The 12,237-nt window shown below is 49.6% G+C and overlaps 1 protein-coding gene across 1 annotated transcript in view; it reads left to right on the top strand.

The window, feature by feature from the left end:
- The first annotated feature begins 23 nt into the window (after positions 1-23).
- The window catches only part of LOC135401197 (phospholipid-transporting ATPase ABCA3-like), a 22,641-nt gene continuing 10,427 nt past the window's right edge, over positions 24-12,237 (top strand). Inside the window, exons 1-9 of the mRNA XM_064633458.1 lie at positions 24-1,270; positions 2,887-3,124; positions 3,228-3,686; positions 3,753-4,084; positions 6,304-6,586; positions 6,649-6,770; positions 7,096-7,468; positions 10,498-10,729; positions 11,502-11,996. Of these exons, the coding sequence (XP_064489528.1) occupies positions 968-1,270; positions 2,887-3,124; positions 3,228-3,686; positions 3,753-4,084; positions 6,304-6,586; positions 6,649-6,770; positions 7,096-7,468; positions 10,498-10,729; positions 11,502-11,996 (2,837 nt within the window). The 5' untranslated portion in view covers positions 24-967. The remainder of the gene's footprint in view (positions 1,271-2,886; positions 3,125-3,227; positions 3,687-3,752; positions 4,085-6,303; positions 6,587-6,648; positions 6,771-7,095; positions 7,469-10,497; positions 10,730-11,501; positions 11,997-12,237) is intronic.

The following is a 12,237-nucleotide window of genomic DNA, read 5'->3' as shown; positions in this document are numbered from 1 at the left end:
TTCTTACTGAGGTGAGGGAGGTAGAGCGAGAATCGTATCGGTACTGAGAAATCCTCCGTGAATATAGTTGCCTGACCTATCCTTTGCTTATTATTACACAGTACGAAGAACAAAAGAGGTGAAGAACGAACCTCCGGACGTCAAACCTCATCCTCATTAAGAAGTACAGCTCCCATCAGAGCTAACTTGAACGCCATTCCGGCCAGCGAACCCTGGTGGTGCTTAGTAGAAATAATGGCGGAGGGTGTTTTGGTCATCTATTTACAGTTAGAGGGACGACCATACCATCGTTATGAAGGCGTTGTTTTTTCTGCTTGGCGCTGCCAGGGTGGCTGTCTTCCCACTTCGTAGGCTAGGGCGGAGTTCCGGTTAACTTTAACGCGAGCCGTACCATTCGGTGATCCTCTGTTACGGAGCCCCTCGATACCTGCATCGTTCGCGTTGCATCATATTGGAACCGCGTCAAGTAAAAATATACAGGCGACCAGGTTGTTATCAATGCACTCGTATTTTATCAGACGGCAGTGATAAAGCTTGGACGAAGCGTTTCACCCCATACCGTGTGGTGACTTTTGCAGCGCAACTTTTGTGCCCAGTTTCCGTCTCGACGCCGCCGACGTATCGTTCATTGCTCATTCAAAAGCAGGTGCAGTATTACAGCGGGGGAGTATCGCGAACACGACGAAAGAGTGATTCTCACGTCGTCGACAGAGAGCTGGACAACTGCCAGTATATTGTATACCCAGGGACGCCTGCCGGCTCCGGGTGAATGAAAGGCGGAACTATTACGCGGAGATGATAGGTTCAACCCGAGAGCGCGGCAAACCCGTCTAGTTGCAACGCGCGCTGAACTGTCGTCTGCCACAGATCAAACGTACGTGGTGCAAGTGAACGAGAGCGCTTGTCTTAATGGACCATGGAGGAGGTGTAATCCGTGAGTCTACTGTCCCCGCAAGTGTGCACTGCCATGCATCCATGTGTGGAGGATTGTCGGCTGTTCTTTCTGCGGCTTTGGATACTCTCTCGCCTGCGTAACAGACGATGGTGGATCCCGTTCGTTGTCGCGCTTCTTCAGGCAATACCCGTGGTAGTCCTGCTGTTGGTGCGTAGCATGGGTCCTGAGGGAAAAGTAGCCAAGAGGGAGGCCCAATATTTTCCCCCTCTTTATCTCAACAATGCTACCGCAGAGTCGATGTTCCGTCGCTTGGTGTATGCACCGTCCAATCCTTATACCGACTCTGTTGTGCGGCACGTCAATGGCACGTTCCAGGTGAGTCAACGTCATAGGTGAGGTGTGTTTACCGAAGACGCTTTCCTGCGTAAAGATATGTCGTTGTATACCCAGCTTGGGCGTATGCATACATAGCTGTGATCAGTGCCGGATATTGAGGGGGAAGGGGCAGGCCGGGCGTACACTCCAGAGCCCCACCATCAGTGGGCCTCCTACCTTCGCAAAATTGGCGTGATAAAAAAAAAGCCTAGTAAAAATCACTTTCCAGTCGAGATTTGTATGAAGTTCATTATTTGTGCTACTGCGAATTAGAGAAATAATGGCTGATAACAAACTCTCCTCGTACTGTGACCAATATCTGGACGTTATGGCGGAAGACAACTACGCGGTGGAAATTGCATCTTTTTTTTCTTTTTTACATTTGGCGTGGCGTCAGTAGCTCAGATAAGTGAATTATGGAGTCTTCGACTGGTTGCTTCCGATCGCTCTAGAGCGATCTGGAGCGACGTCTTATCTTCGACTGGTTGAAACAGAGCACTCTCACTGCATTCGACTGGTTCATTTGGAGCTCTTTCCTCTTACTCGGAGCGTTCTAGAGTTCTCTCAGCAACGCCGTCGGAGCGGTTGTTGGGTTCCGGTCACGTGACTGCGCCAGCTCCCGCTGACTAGTGTTTCTCTTCCGCCACGCCTGCCATGTTCTGCATTAATTTTGTGTAGTCGTTTTGACTACGACGGAAACACCGGAAGTCACGTGGGTTAACATTCCCTCTCCACTCCTCTGCTCGAACCGGGGGCTTCTGCACGATTCCTCAGACTCGGAGCCGGAGTGAGACGCGGTCTGATCCGCTCCAGCTCGGAATATTGGGACGACCAGTCGAAGACACCATTAGTATTTTTGAGAACAGGAAGTAAGATGACAAAGGAACCAAGTAATGCGTATTGCAACCTGTTGTATACACATAAACATATGGTCTATCTACAGTATAATACGGGTAGGCCATACTGAAGTCTGTAAAAACCTGGCTTTCCTTCGTCCATATCAGCCACCATGTAGATACTCCCCCACAAAGCAATGCACTGGGGCCCCGGTCCGGTTGTAAATCCGGCACTGGCTATCCGACGTTCCAACTGTTTCATGCCGTTGTGGAAGCGTTCAGAGTTGGGCACACCGCTTATTGTCTATTCACACAACCGATATTCCCGCGAAATACTCCAGTGAAACTAAAAAAAAGAAGAAGAAAGAAAGAGAGAAAGCAAAACTGGCCATTCACATTGCCAAACTGGCCAAAACATTGGCCATTCGCATGGCGTCGGAATATCGACCGGGAGTCGCGTATTCTGCGCGTATCAGACGACACCATTGGCCCTGTCTTCAGCTAGGGAAAATCTTGTGGCTGAGCCGCAGGATATTTCCCATGGGCAGAAGAGCAAGAAAGGACACGACATTACCACTTGCGGTCAGGTGGTAGCAGAAAGCTATGACGTTTTGCGCACCTTCCGCTGGAATGTTCTGGGAAATATTGCTCGTGTAAATAATATACGCGGTTATGAAGATGCGAAAGGGAATAAAAAAATGTGTTGCCAGAAGAACGCAAAGAGAGCGCGACGCGCCTTCGGGAACAAACGGGTGCCTTCACTACCTTTACGCTCTGCAGGGCTTACTTCTTGAACCATTCAGTACACTTAAAGAGTTGGAGAAGAGGCTCGAAGCTCCAGACAAACACCTCGGACGAGATATGGCAGCGGTATTGTTCTCCTCCTCCAGTAACGTCCACCGCCTCGAGTATACGTTTCGTATGGTTCCGTTTCCTCACGATGGAACATCACGGACTGACAAAGTCCGTTCGTCTTGGAGCGAACCTGGGCCTCGACCTATGCTTTCCAGAGAGAAAGGTAGATTTCGTCAATTGTGATTATGCCATTGGATGATGATGAGCTGGTGTTTGTGTCGGTGTATGCTACTGGTGTTACACTGTTACTGTTCTTTTCCTTACAGAGGAACTTCCTTTACTCGTGTCTAGCATATTCCGTGGTCACCTGGAACATTGGGGCTATTCCACCCCACCTGTCTTCCTGGAAAGATTTCCTTTCCCTGAATACTCTGCCGATATTTCTTTCTTGGGTATCGTGCACTGGATCCCAGCCCTGGTTGTGACCTGCCCCGTCATCTTCGTTGCATATTTCGTCTGGGTCGCTGCAGAAGAACGTGACCTGCACCTTTATCTGCGAGCGTTGGGCTTCGGAATTCAGGATAGACTTACCAGCTTCTTCAGAGGCTTCGTACCGCTCTTATTTTATGTGTGTCTTATTACAACCTTACTGCACGTACCAGTTACTAAAAGAGGTGCAGCAATACTAGGGGCAACATCTTGGAAAGTGACCATGCTCCTGTTACTGGTATACTCTTGCCAACTAGCGCTCGTGGCGCTCTGCCTAACGTCGTTGATAAGAACGCGTAAGTATAACGTCCTGCTATACTTTAATGCGCCATGTTAGCAGTCCGTCATTGCGTTCTAAACAGGTCGATGGTGTATTGGGGCAGTCCTGTTCGTCTGGTGTGGGACATGCATACTTCCGGCCATCCTGCTTAGAAGATACGTCAGCGTACATTCCTGGAATAAGTTACTGTCTTCCATGTTCTTGCCGAACATTGGCACGTTTTGGGCTTTCCGAGCAGTCAGTTCAGCAGAAGCAACTGGAATGGGCCTAACCTTGACATCGCCAATGGATATTACGTTGCTCGGATATGTCGGGCTATTGGCGGCCTCCTGTTTACTGTTCATGGGCTATCTTTGGTTCGTCGAGTGGCTCTATGGTCAACGGGGTGGTTTCGTTGACTGTTTCCAGAAAATGGTAAGCACTTACCAAATTGGCAAACATATGTCTTGGGATGTAAATCGCAAGTGAAACGCACCTGTAGTGTATGGTAACCTACTGAGCCAATAACTCGGTACATGCGGAACAGAAAGACGTTTCGGAGAACCTATTTATTGCAACGCAGTGAGGACATTCGCCATGACACTATGTTGTGACTCATACAGTGTGTTTGACTCTTCTTCTTCTACCAATGAGATGATGGCCGTGATCCACTAAGGAAGATTGGCCAGGACAAAAGGAACAAACTATGTCTGTGTGATAGTGGCGGGGAGTAAGGCCAGGTCAGACGCACGTGCTCGTGACATATATATGACGACTAATGCATGAACAAGTGGGTATGCATGTATGTAGGAATATGCGTATGACGACTATGCATGGGGCAAAAGTATGAATGTAGGAATGTGTGTGTACGTGAAAGTGTATGAGAGTAGGAAGAAAGTGCCTAGAAGTGGTTGGAGAGCACGATGTACGATACAAGATCCGCTACCACAGACCTATGACAGAGCGCAGTGTGGGAGGCTCCGAGAGACAGCACTGACGCCAATGAGAGTGGGGCTCCTAACAAACGCAAAGGGGTCCAGGTATACCACTGGCGTATGACTCTCTGCTCTGACTGTGACTCTTCGCCTTCCTCTTCTTCTGATGGAGAATGGCCATAAGCCACAAGGGAGATTGGCCAGGGGCCATAGGCCTTTCACCGACGAAGCTCTTCTTCGCTTCCTCTTCCCGCCGTTCAATGTCCATTTTTCTTTTTGCTCCACGTAGGTGTACTAGGATAACCAGTCCTACTTAGTCGCAACTGATCTCCCCATTTCTTTCTTCTGTCCGTCATCATCATCATTCAAGAGCAGGAGCTGTGTGCATTGCTAACCAACAATGTGCTGTGCCATCGTAATCTAGCAACTCGGGGAAAAGGTGCTGGCGCCAGGAATCGAACCTGGATCTTCTGATTTCCTATCAGACATGCTATACCGCTGCACCACGACAGCACGATTTCCCTTGAGTTCGAACATAGCCTCCTATATACTACTCCTATGTAGTATATAGGAGGCTATGGTTCGAAGAAGAGCCAGGAAGAGAAGACCCAGGTTCGATTCCTGGCGCCCGCACCTTTTCTTGAGTTGCTTGATTTCATTACTTTCTGGGCGTTTGAGGCTTATGTGCTTGTTGAGATAACTAAGAGGACGGTGGCTAGCTGGTGAGGATTCATAGTGCAAGAAATCTTTGATGTTGAGGACACGTAAAAGACGAACCCACACACGATGGCTGTGCCTTGGCTTGAGCCATCGTATGGCTTGTGCCTTCATGTGTGTGTGCGTCTTTTACGTGTCTTCAAGCTCAAGTTTTTCTTGCATTACGTGTTTGTGTCGTCCGTATTTGTGGCCTGCCTCGGCTACTTCTCGTTATTTGTGCCATGGTACAGTAATATTTGGCAGTGCAACTGATCTGTCATGTACTGTTGGGGACACGGTTGTCTAAAATCTCCAGCCCGTGGCCGAGCAGTCCCCTATCGGCGATGTCGCGCACGAAGGAACTATACCATTACAGTCTCCGAGGTAAGGCCACGCAGCGCTGCCTGTCGAGGAGGAGGAGGAGGAGTGTCGTTGGGAGGAACCCGAGAGGTCTACCTGCCTGATTAGGCGGCATGTTTCTGGGGAAGGGAAAGGTGGTGGAGAGGAGGAGAGGAAAGGGTGAAGTTGAAGACCGAGCGGAATCCGCTCGGGGGGAGGATAGCTGCGTCCATGGGCCGACTTCAGGGGAACTGTGCCGGCATACGCCTATTACACATCTGAGGGAAACCCAGGAAAAACCCCAGACGGCACAGCCGGTCCGCGGATTCGAACCGCGGACCTCCCAGTCTCCAAGCGTACGCGTTACCGCTGCGCCATCGGAGCTGGTGCGGCGCCTGTCGGGAGCGAGTACCATTGCACTCTCAGCGTCGTCTGCTACGGAGAGCAGTTCAGCGAGGCCTCCCCTCGGGGAGGGTATTGGTGTAGTTCCTTCGTGCGCGACATCGCCGACAGGGGATCGCTCCGCCACGGGCTGGAGATTTTAAACAACCGTGTCCCCAACAGTACATCGGTTGATTGAAAAGGGTGTCGTAATCAGACGCTTCATATGAGATCTCTGTGGTCGTCCTGGCACGTGTCTTCCCATATACGGTTCCAGTTCTCTTAAGTTCGTGTACATTTCAGAGCTGCCAGAGTTTCCAAGATGCCGTCAAAAACAGGAAGGTCAATAAGGCAACAGATGAAGGAGACGCAGCGGACCGAACCGGTATCAACCTTGCGCTATGCGACAGGGTGCCTGTCCTCCGACAGACAAGTTCGACGCGTGAAGTATTGATTCTAGAAGATATCGAAGCAAGTACACGTCATGGGATGCACAATGTCAACCTGAGTGTATTTGCGGGAAGAATCACAGTAATTTTGGACCATAATGCGTGTGGAATATCGGAGCTGTTCAAAATGGTTACAGGTTGGTCACTTTCACGTCGTGAGTTCCAACTGCTCAGCATTAATGGAGTTCTTCTCCTTTAGGGAGCAAGAGACCACGGATGGGAAAAATAAAAAGGAAATACGATACGCTCAGTGCGCAGCCGGAGAAAGACGAGTATGTGCTTTCCACGCCCATTGGAGAGCTCCTTCGCCTGTTCACACTGGTGAGAATGAAACCAGTTCCTAGTCAGAACCAATGCCACCTAGATAAAGAAAGCGTGACGTAGTCAAGGAAAGTCCGTCAATCACGACCTTGCATTCGGCTGCCATAGCTATGGAGACGGGCCCCTATCTGCCGCATGGACTGCCGCTGGTAGCCACAGAAAGGGTGTGTTTGAAATCGTCTGAAGCAGACGACTTAATTTCTTTGTCCGCGCGGCGAATCAGGGAAGGATGCATCCAAGCAAGACTACTTTATCTAGGTGGCATTGTCAATCCTAAGATATTGTACCCCGCAGTCGTTTCATGTGCTCTTAATTTCCTTTTCAGCTGAAGGGTTGCCCTGCGGAGGATGCGCAAGCCAATATTGCGTCAGCACTTGAGCACCTAGAGTTAGACCAGTTAGACGCAGGCCAAGTTGCAGGGAATCTTTCATTGTGCGAGCGCAGCCGCTTGCGCGTAGCGATCGCTGGCATTGGGAGACCCGAATTACTCGTCCTGAAAGATCCAACAGCCCTCATGACTCCGGTCGGACGCGAAGCTACATGGAAATATCTACGCCATTTACGTGAGGAGCGGACCTCAGTGTTATTAATGACCACGTCGCCAACCGAAGCAGAGTTCTTGGCTGATACCTTGGCCGTTCTAGAAGGTGGCAGAATTCAATGTTGCGGGACAATGCCCTTCGTACGCAAACAGTTAGGTTCGTATCACCACACGTATCTTTTTGCAAAGAACGACTTTGACCAACGCCCAGAAGGCCCGCTTGATGCCTCCTCCCACTCCTTCTTCACGTGGACGTTTAATTAGGGACGTCATCTGCGTCAGCCAATCACCGCAGATGGTTTCAAGCACAGGCTTTCTGTGGCTGCCACAGGCTGCCTATGCAGCTGATGATACGATGATGATAGACCGTAACTGCGTCACATCATTTACCGTGTATTCACACGTGCGACATCCCAAAAACATAACGTAATCTGGGGAGTGGCGGTCTGCGTACATGGCAGACGACACTATATTGGCCCTGTCGTCTGCTACGGAATATCCGTGTCGCAGGATGATGTTCCCGGCATGCTTTGAAGAGCACGAAAAGACATGACGTTGAGTGCTCGCGGTCACGTGGCAGCAGAAAGCTATGACGTTTTGCGTATCTTCCGCTGGAGCATTCTGGGGAATGTAGCCCGTGTGAATACACAGAGGGGCCTGGAAGGACTCGAAAATAAATAAATAAATCATGTCGAGAGAAGTAGAAATTAGGGTCGTTCAAGGTTGACCGAGACTTTTGCTCGAGAAAAATCAGTGAGTAAATGTAATTGAATAAAACTTTCGGAGGGCGAAGTCCCATCCTTCTCGGATCAGCGGCACGCGCAGCCATCATGATGGCGAGCAGTGTGTCTGTAGCTGTGGAACAGCGCGATGAGCAATCAAGTTCCTTGTGAAGGAGAAGCTCGAACCAGATGAGATTTTGCAAAGACTACAGGCACACAGGGGCGGATCAAGACTTTCGGTTTGGGGGGGGTGGCGCGGTTTCTTTGTCGGAGCGCGTAGTGGGGGAGGGGGGAGAGGGAAATCAAATGTATAAACTGACATTTTTGGGGGCGATCGCCCAACCGCCCCCCCCCCTCCTTGGATCCCACTGCAGGCACAGTATGGGGAACAAACGATGTCAAGGGGAAGAGTGTATGAATGGTGCAGACAGTTTAGCGAAGGACCGGATATCGTGACGAATGAACCACGTAGACATGTTCCTCCGACTGCAGCAACACCAGAGAACATCGCAGGCGTTGAGCAAGCCATAGCCATCCTCGGGAACAGGCGGGAAACAGTTCGGGGCACTGCAGCCGCCAAGCGTAATATTAGTGTCGGCAGTGTGGAGACGATCATTAACGAGCACTTACTGTTCCGCAAAGTCTGTGCAAGATAGGTACCTCGACACCTCATTTGTGACCAAAAGGGAGCGCGCATGGCAGTCTCTGAGCAGCTGCTCAACCGGTTTCAATCCGAGGGGGACAAATTTTTTTCAATCAGTCATCACATGTGATGAAACCTGAATGCATCATTTCACCCCAGAGACAAAAGGAAGTATAGCGCAAGCGAGTTTTCTGTATCTGAATATCTGCTTCCGTAGGCTTCCAGACTAAGACGTAGGCTGCCAGATAGTTGTGTTCTTCGTTTTTCTGTCCCGTTCTGTCCCGTCCTCAATGAGCGCTCATTCTCAGTCACTGTACAACTTGCCCAGTCGCCTACCCTTCTGAAGACCAAGACATCTTCTGCCCATACGCTAGGACAGCTTGCCTCATGCGCATGAGAGAGTAGCAGCCACTGGCTGGTTTTTCGGGTAGAGATCTATTTGATTTTACGCGTGGCAACAACAGACGACGGATGTTGAGGGCATTCCGGAATTTCCTCTCTGTAAACGTCACTTAGACAAGGCCAATCAGTGTGCACCCTTTAGCGCGGACAAGGCGAATCAGGGAGCGGCAGAGAGACCTTGGCATCCGACCGCCGTGCGGGAGTGATGGCCTCTGTAGGCGGTCGTGGAGAAGTCTGAGATCGGCTCGTAAAATGCTGTTTCTGGTTTGCGTCGTACGTGTTTGTACAGCCAAGGGCATAACACCCTGTTCCAGGGAACATGGTCACGTCAGTCAGCGCTCACATTTGTACGCGAAAGCCGACGTATTTACCGAGGTCTTTTCACTTAGTACGATGCGAACGCGAAGCAGACGACTTCGGAAACAATCACCTGCGCTGGTCACAAGGTCAGGACGTCGTTGGTTTCGGCCAATCACCGCAGACGATTTCAAACACAGGCTTTCTGTGGCTATATCAGTGGCTGTGCCTATGCTTCTGTGTGCTCATGGCGGCTCGTTTCCATAACTACCGCCACTGAAAGCACGGTCGTGATTGACGCACCCTTCGTGCGTGACTACGTCATGCCCTTTCACCACCACCACCACCACCACCATGTCATTCAACCGATCAGGCTCTGTTTATCTAGAGGGCACTGGCAACACCGCCTAGATACAGAAAGCCTGCGCGCTCGTCGGCGTGACAATCGGCAGCCAATCAGGATCGTGTTTTCAACGGCGGCAGCCAATCACGAACGTGCCTTCAGCGGTCGTGTCTATGAAGACGAACCACACCGTCGTCTGCGAGTTGTGACTGAACGTCCCCGCGTACTAAATGGATTTTCAGAAATGATTTTCTGGAACGCGGCTTGCGCTTTTTGTCTAAATATTTAGGTCTGCAGGTTCCGGGCGAGCTGCAGTCATTTGCGATTCCTTGAATTCGCAGAATGGTGAATCGAAGTAGCAGACGAATTCTGACTCTTAATATCCACGTAGCGAAGGAGGGAGAGGAGGAAATGAGCAGGCTTTCCGTATCTAGGTGGCGTTGGCTGCGCTCCCATTCGTGTGCCCGGCTTACGTCATCCTGGCTTAGCTGCAGACGAAGTGCGAATCTTTAAAACTCGTTTATTTAATAAGCAAGCTGTGTTCGGAAAAGAAACTTGGCCCAGTAGACTGTGAAACCATGCCGAACATTACCGTATCGGTCTCACACACATCTTTCCGGGCGCGATAGGCTTTGTTTATCTAGGTGACGTTGCTCTAACGCACACAACCTTGTTGCCTAGCTATGAGTGTTACAGGTGAATTTATGCGTTCTTGTACAACATAATGCCCCCTGATCCTTGTCGTTATCTTTCCATCGTTCAACTGCGCCTGTGACCAGAAACGGGTTATGAAGTACGCATATCCAAGGGTCCAAACTGGGAACCAAGGAAGATGAACGATCTCATGCAATCAACGGGTCTTGAACGCTCCGCTACTGTCTGGTATCGCATCGGCGAAAAGGAGCCGCAAGAGCTGGCGGAAATTATGAAAACACTGGAGGGACTCGAACACGACGGTCACATATCTGGTTTCCTGCTGAGAGCGAGAACCCTACACGATCAAATTACAAAGTAAGCATATTAAATGGGAGCTCTGCCTTGCCATGTGGGGAGTTTCTCTCTCTATATGAACTGGATGCTTGTGTGGTTACGTGTGACGTATACAGGGTGTTTGCTCTAACGTGTCCAGAAATTTTATTTAAACCGAGCGATAAAAGAGAAACGAGCGCTACTTTTCAGCTACTTGACTAAGAAACAGGTGCTACTAGTGAAGCAGTACCTGTTTCTTACTCAAATAGCAGAAAAGTACCACTTGCTTTTCTTTTATCGCTCGCTTTAAATATAATTTTTGGACACGTTAGAGCAAACACCCTGTATATCATGCAGTACATATCGATCCATGTACAGTTGCCCACCTTGAAACATGACCGGCGGACAGCACACAGGGTGTTCCACCTACGTGTCGCCAAATTTCTATTTGAAAATGTACTTCTCTGTAAACTCTAGGACCAACGCGAACTTTTCGCGTGGCTTACGAGCACTGTGGTCACTTTTCAGTCACCGTAATCCTGGATATTCTGAATTGAACTCCATAATTTACCAGGTCAGCGTAACGTTTTTCGTTTCTTTTTTGTTCCTTTTTTTTTGCCTGAAACAAAAAGGTATGGCGGAGTTACCAATTTCTCACGACTGAAAATTGATCAAAGCGCTCGTGCGCCGTGGCAAAATTTCACCGAAGATAGCTATCAATGGTCCTATAATTTTTAGACCTGGTAGATTTTTATAGGATTTTCTGACACATTAGCGCTGAAACATCCTGTACTTGTATACGGATCCTTCACAGATGGAGCTCCCTTGATGAAACAGACTCAAGCAGCTTAACGGCTGTTCACTCAATACCAACGTCTTTCTCGGAGAGCTCGGCGTGCACGCAACTCCTTGCCATCCTTGAGAAGAAATACAACATTACTCGAAGGGGCTGGAAGTTTCCTGTCGTGACTTTTGTACTGAGCTTCATAGTGGCGTTTCTCGTGCCCGAGGTTGTCGCAAGGTTGTTCGGTAGCGGCCACCTGATGATGCTTATGACGTATACGGCTCCCCACCGGTCCACCGTACTGTCTGCACCTCCAGGAGAACCCTTCTTAAAACATTACTTCAACGAAAGTGTCGAAACGAGGGACATCCCTGCAAAGGTGTTAGAAGGAGGCTTGCAAGGTTATGCAGATCGTTTCCAGATGGGTGTTGCGGTCGTAAGGGACGGTGTCTTTGCCTGGTTCAACGGCGCCCTGCTTCACACGTCAATCACGTCTCTGGTCACCATTCAGGATGCAATGCTCAAGTAAGCCTACACCTCAATGGGAAATTCCTGCAAAAATCTGAATGTACTCTTTTAGACAGTACAAGCCTATATCTTGGCAGATGATCCACGATCTTACACATGACGGCCCACCTGAAACAGACCACATGGGTGAACCTTCTTGGTGTATTGACATTTATGACAACTATCAAAAACACTCAAAATTTTGCGTAGCATCTTTATCAATCAGAGCCCTAGTACATACTGTAATTGTATCTGTGCC

Source organism: Ornithodoros turicata, chromosome 7 (assembly GCF_037126465.1).
Source record: "Ornithodoros turicata isolate Travis chromosome 7, ASM3712646v1, whole genome shotgun sequence".
Taxonomy (NCBI): Eukaryota; Metazoa; Arthropoda; class Arachnida; order Ixodida; family Argasidae; genus Ornithodoros; species Ornithodoros turicata.
This window is presented reverse-complemented; position numbering and strand designations above follow the sequence as displayed.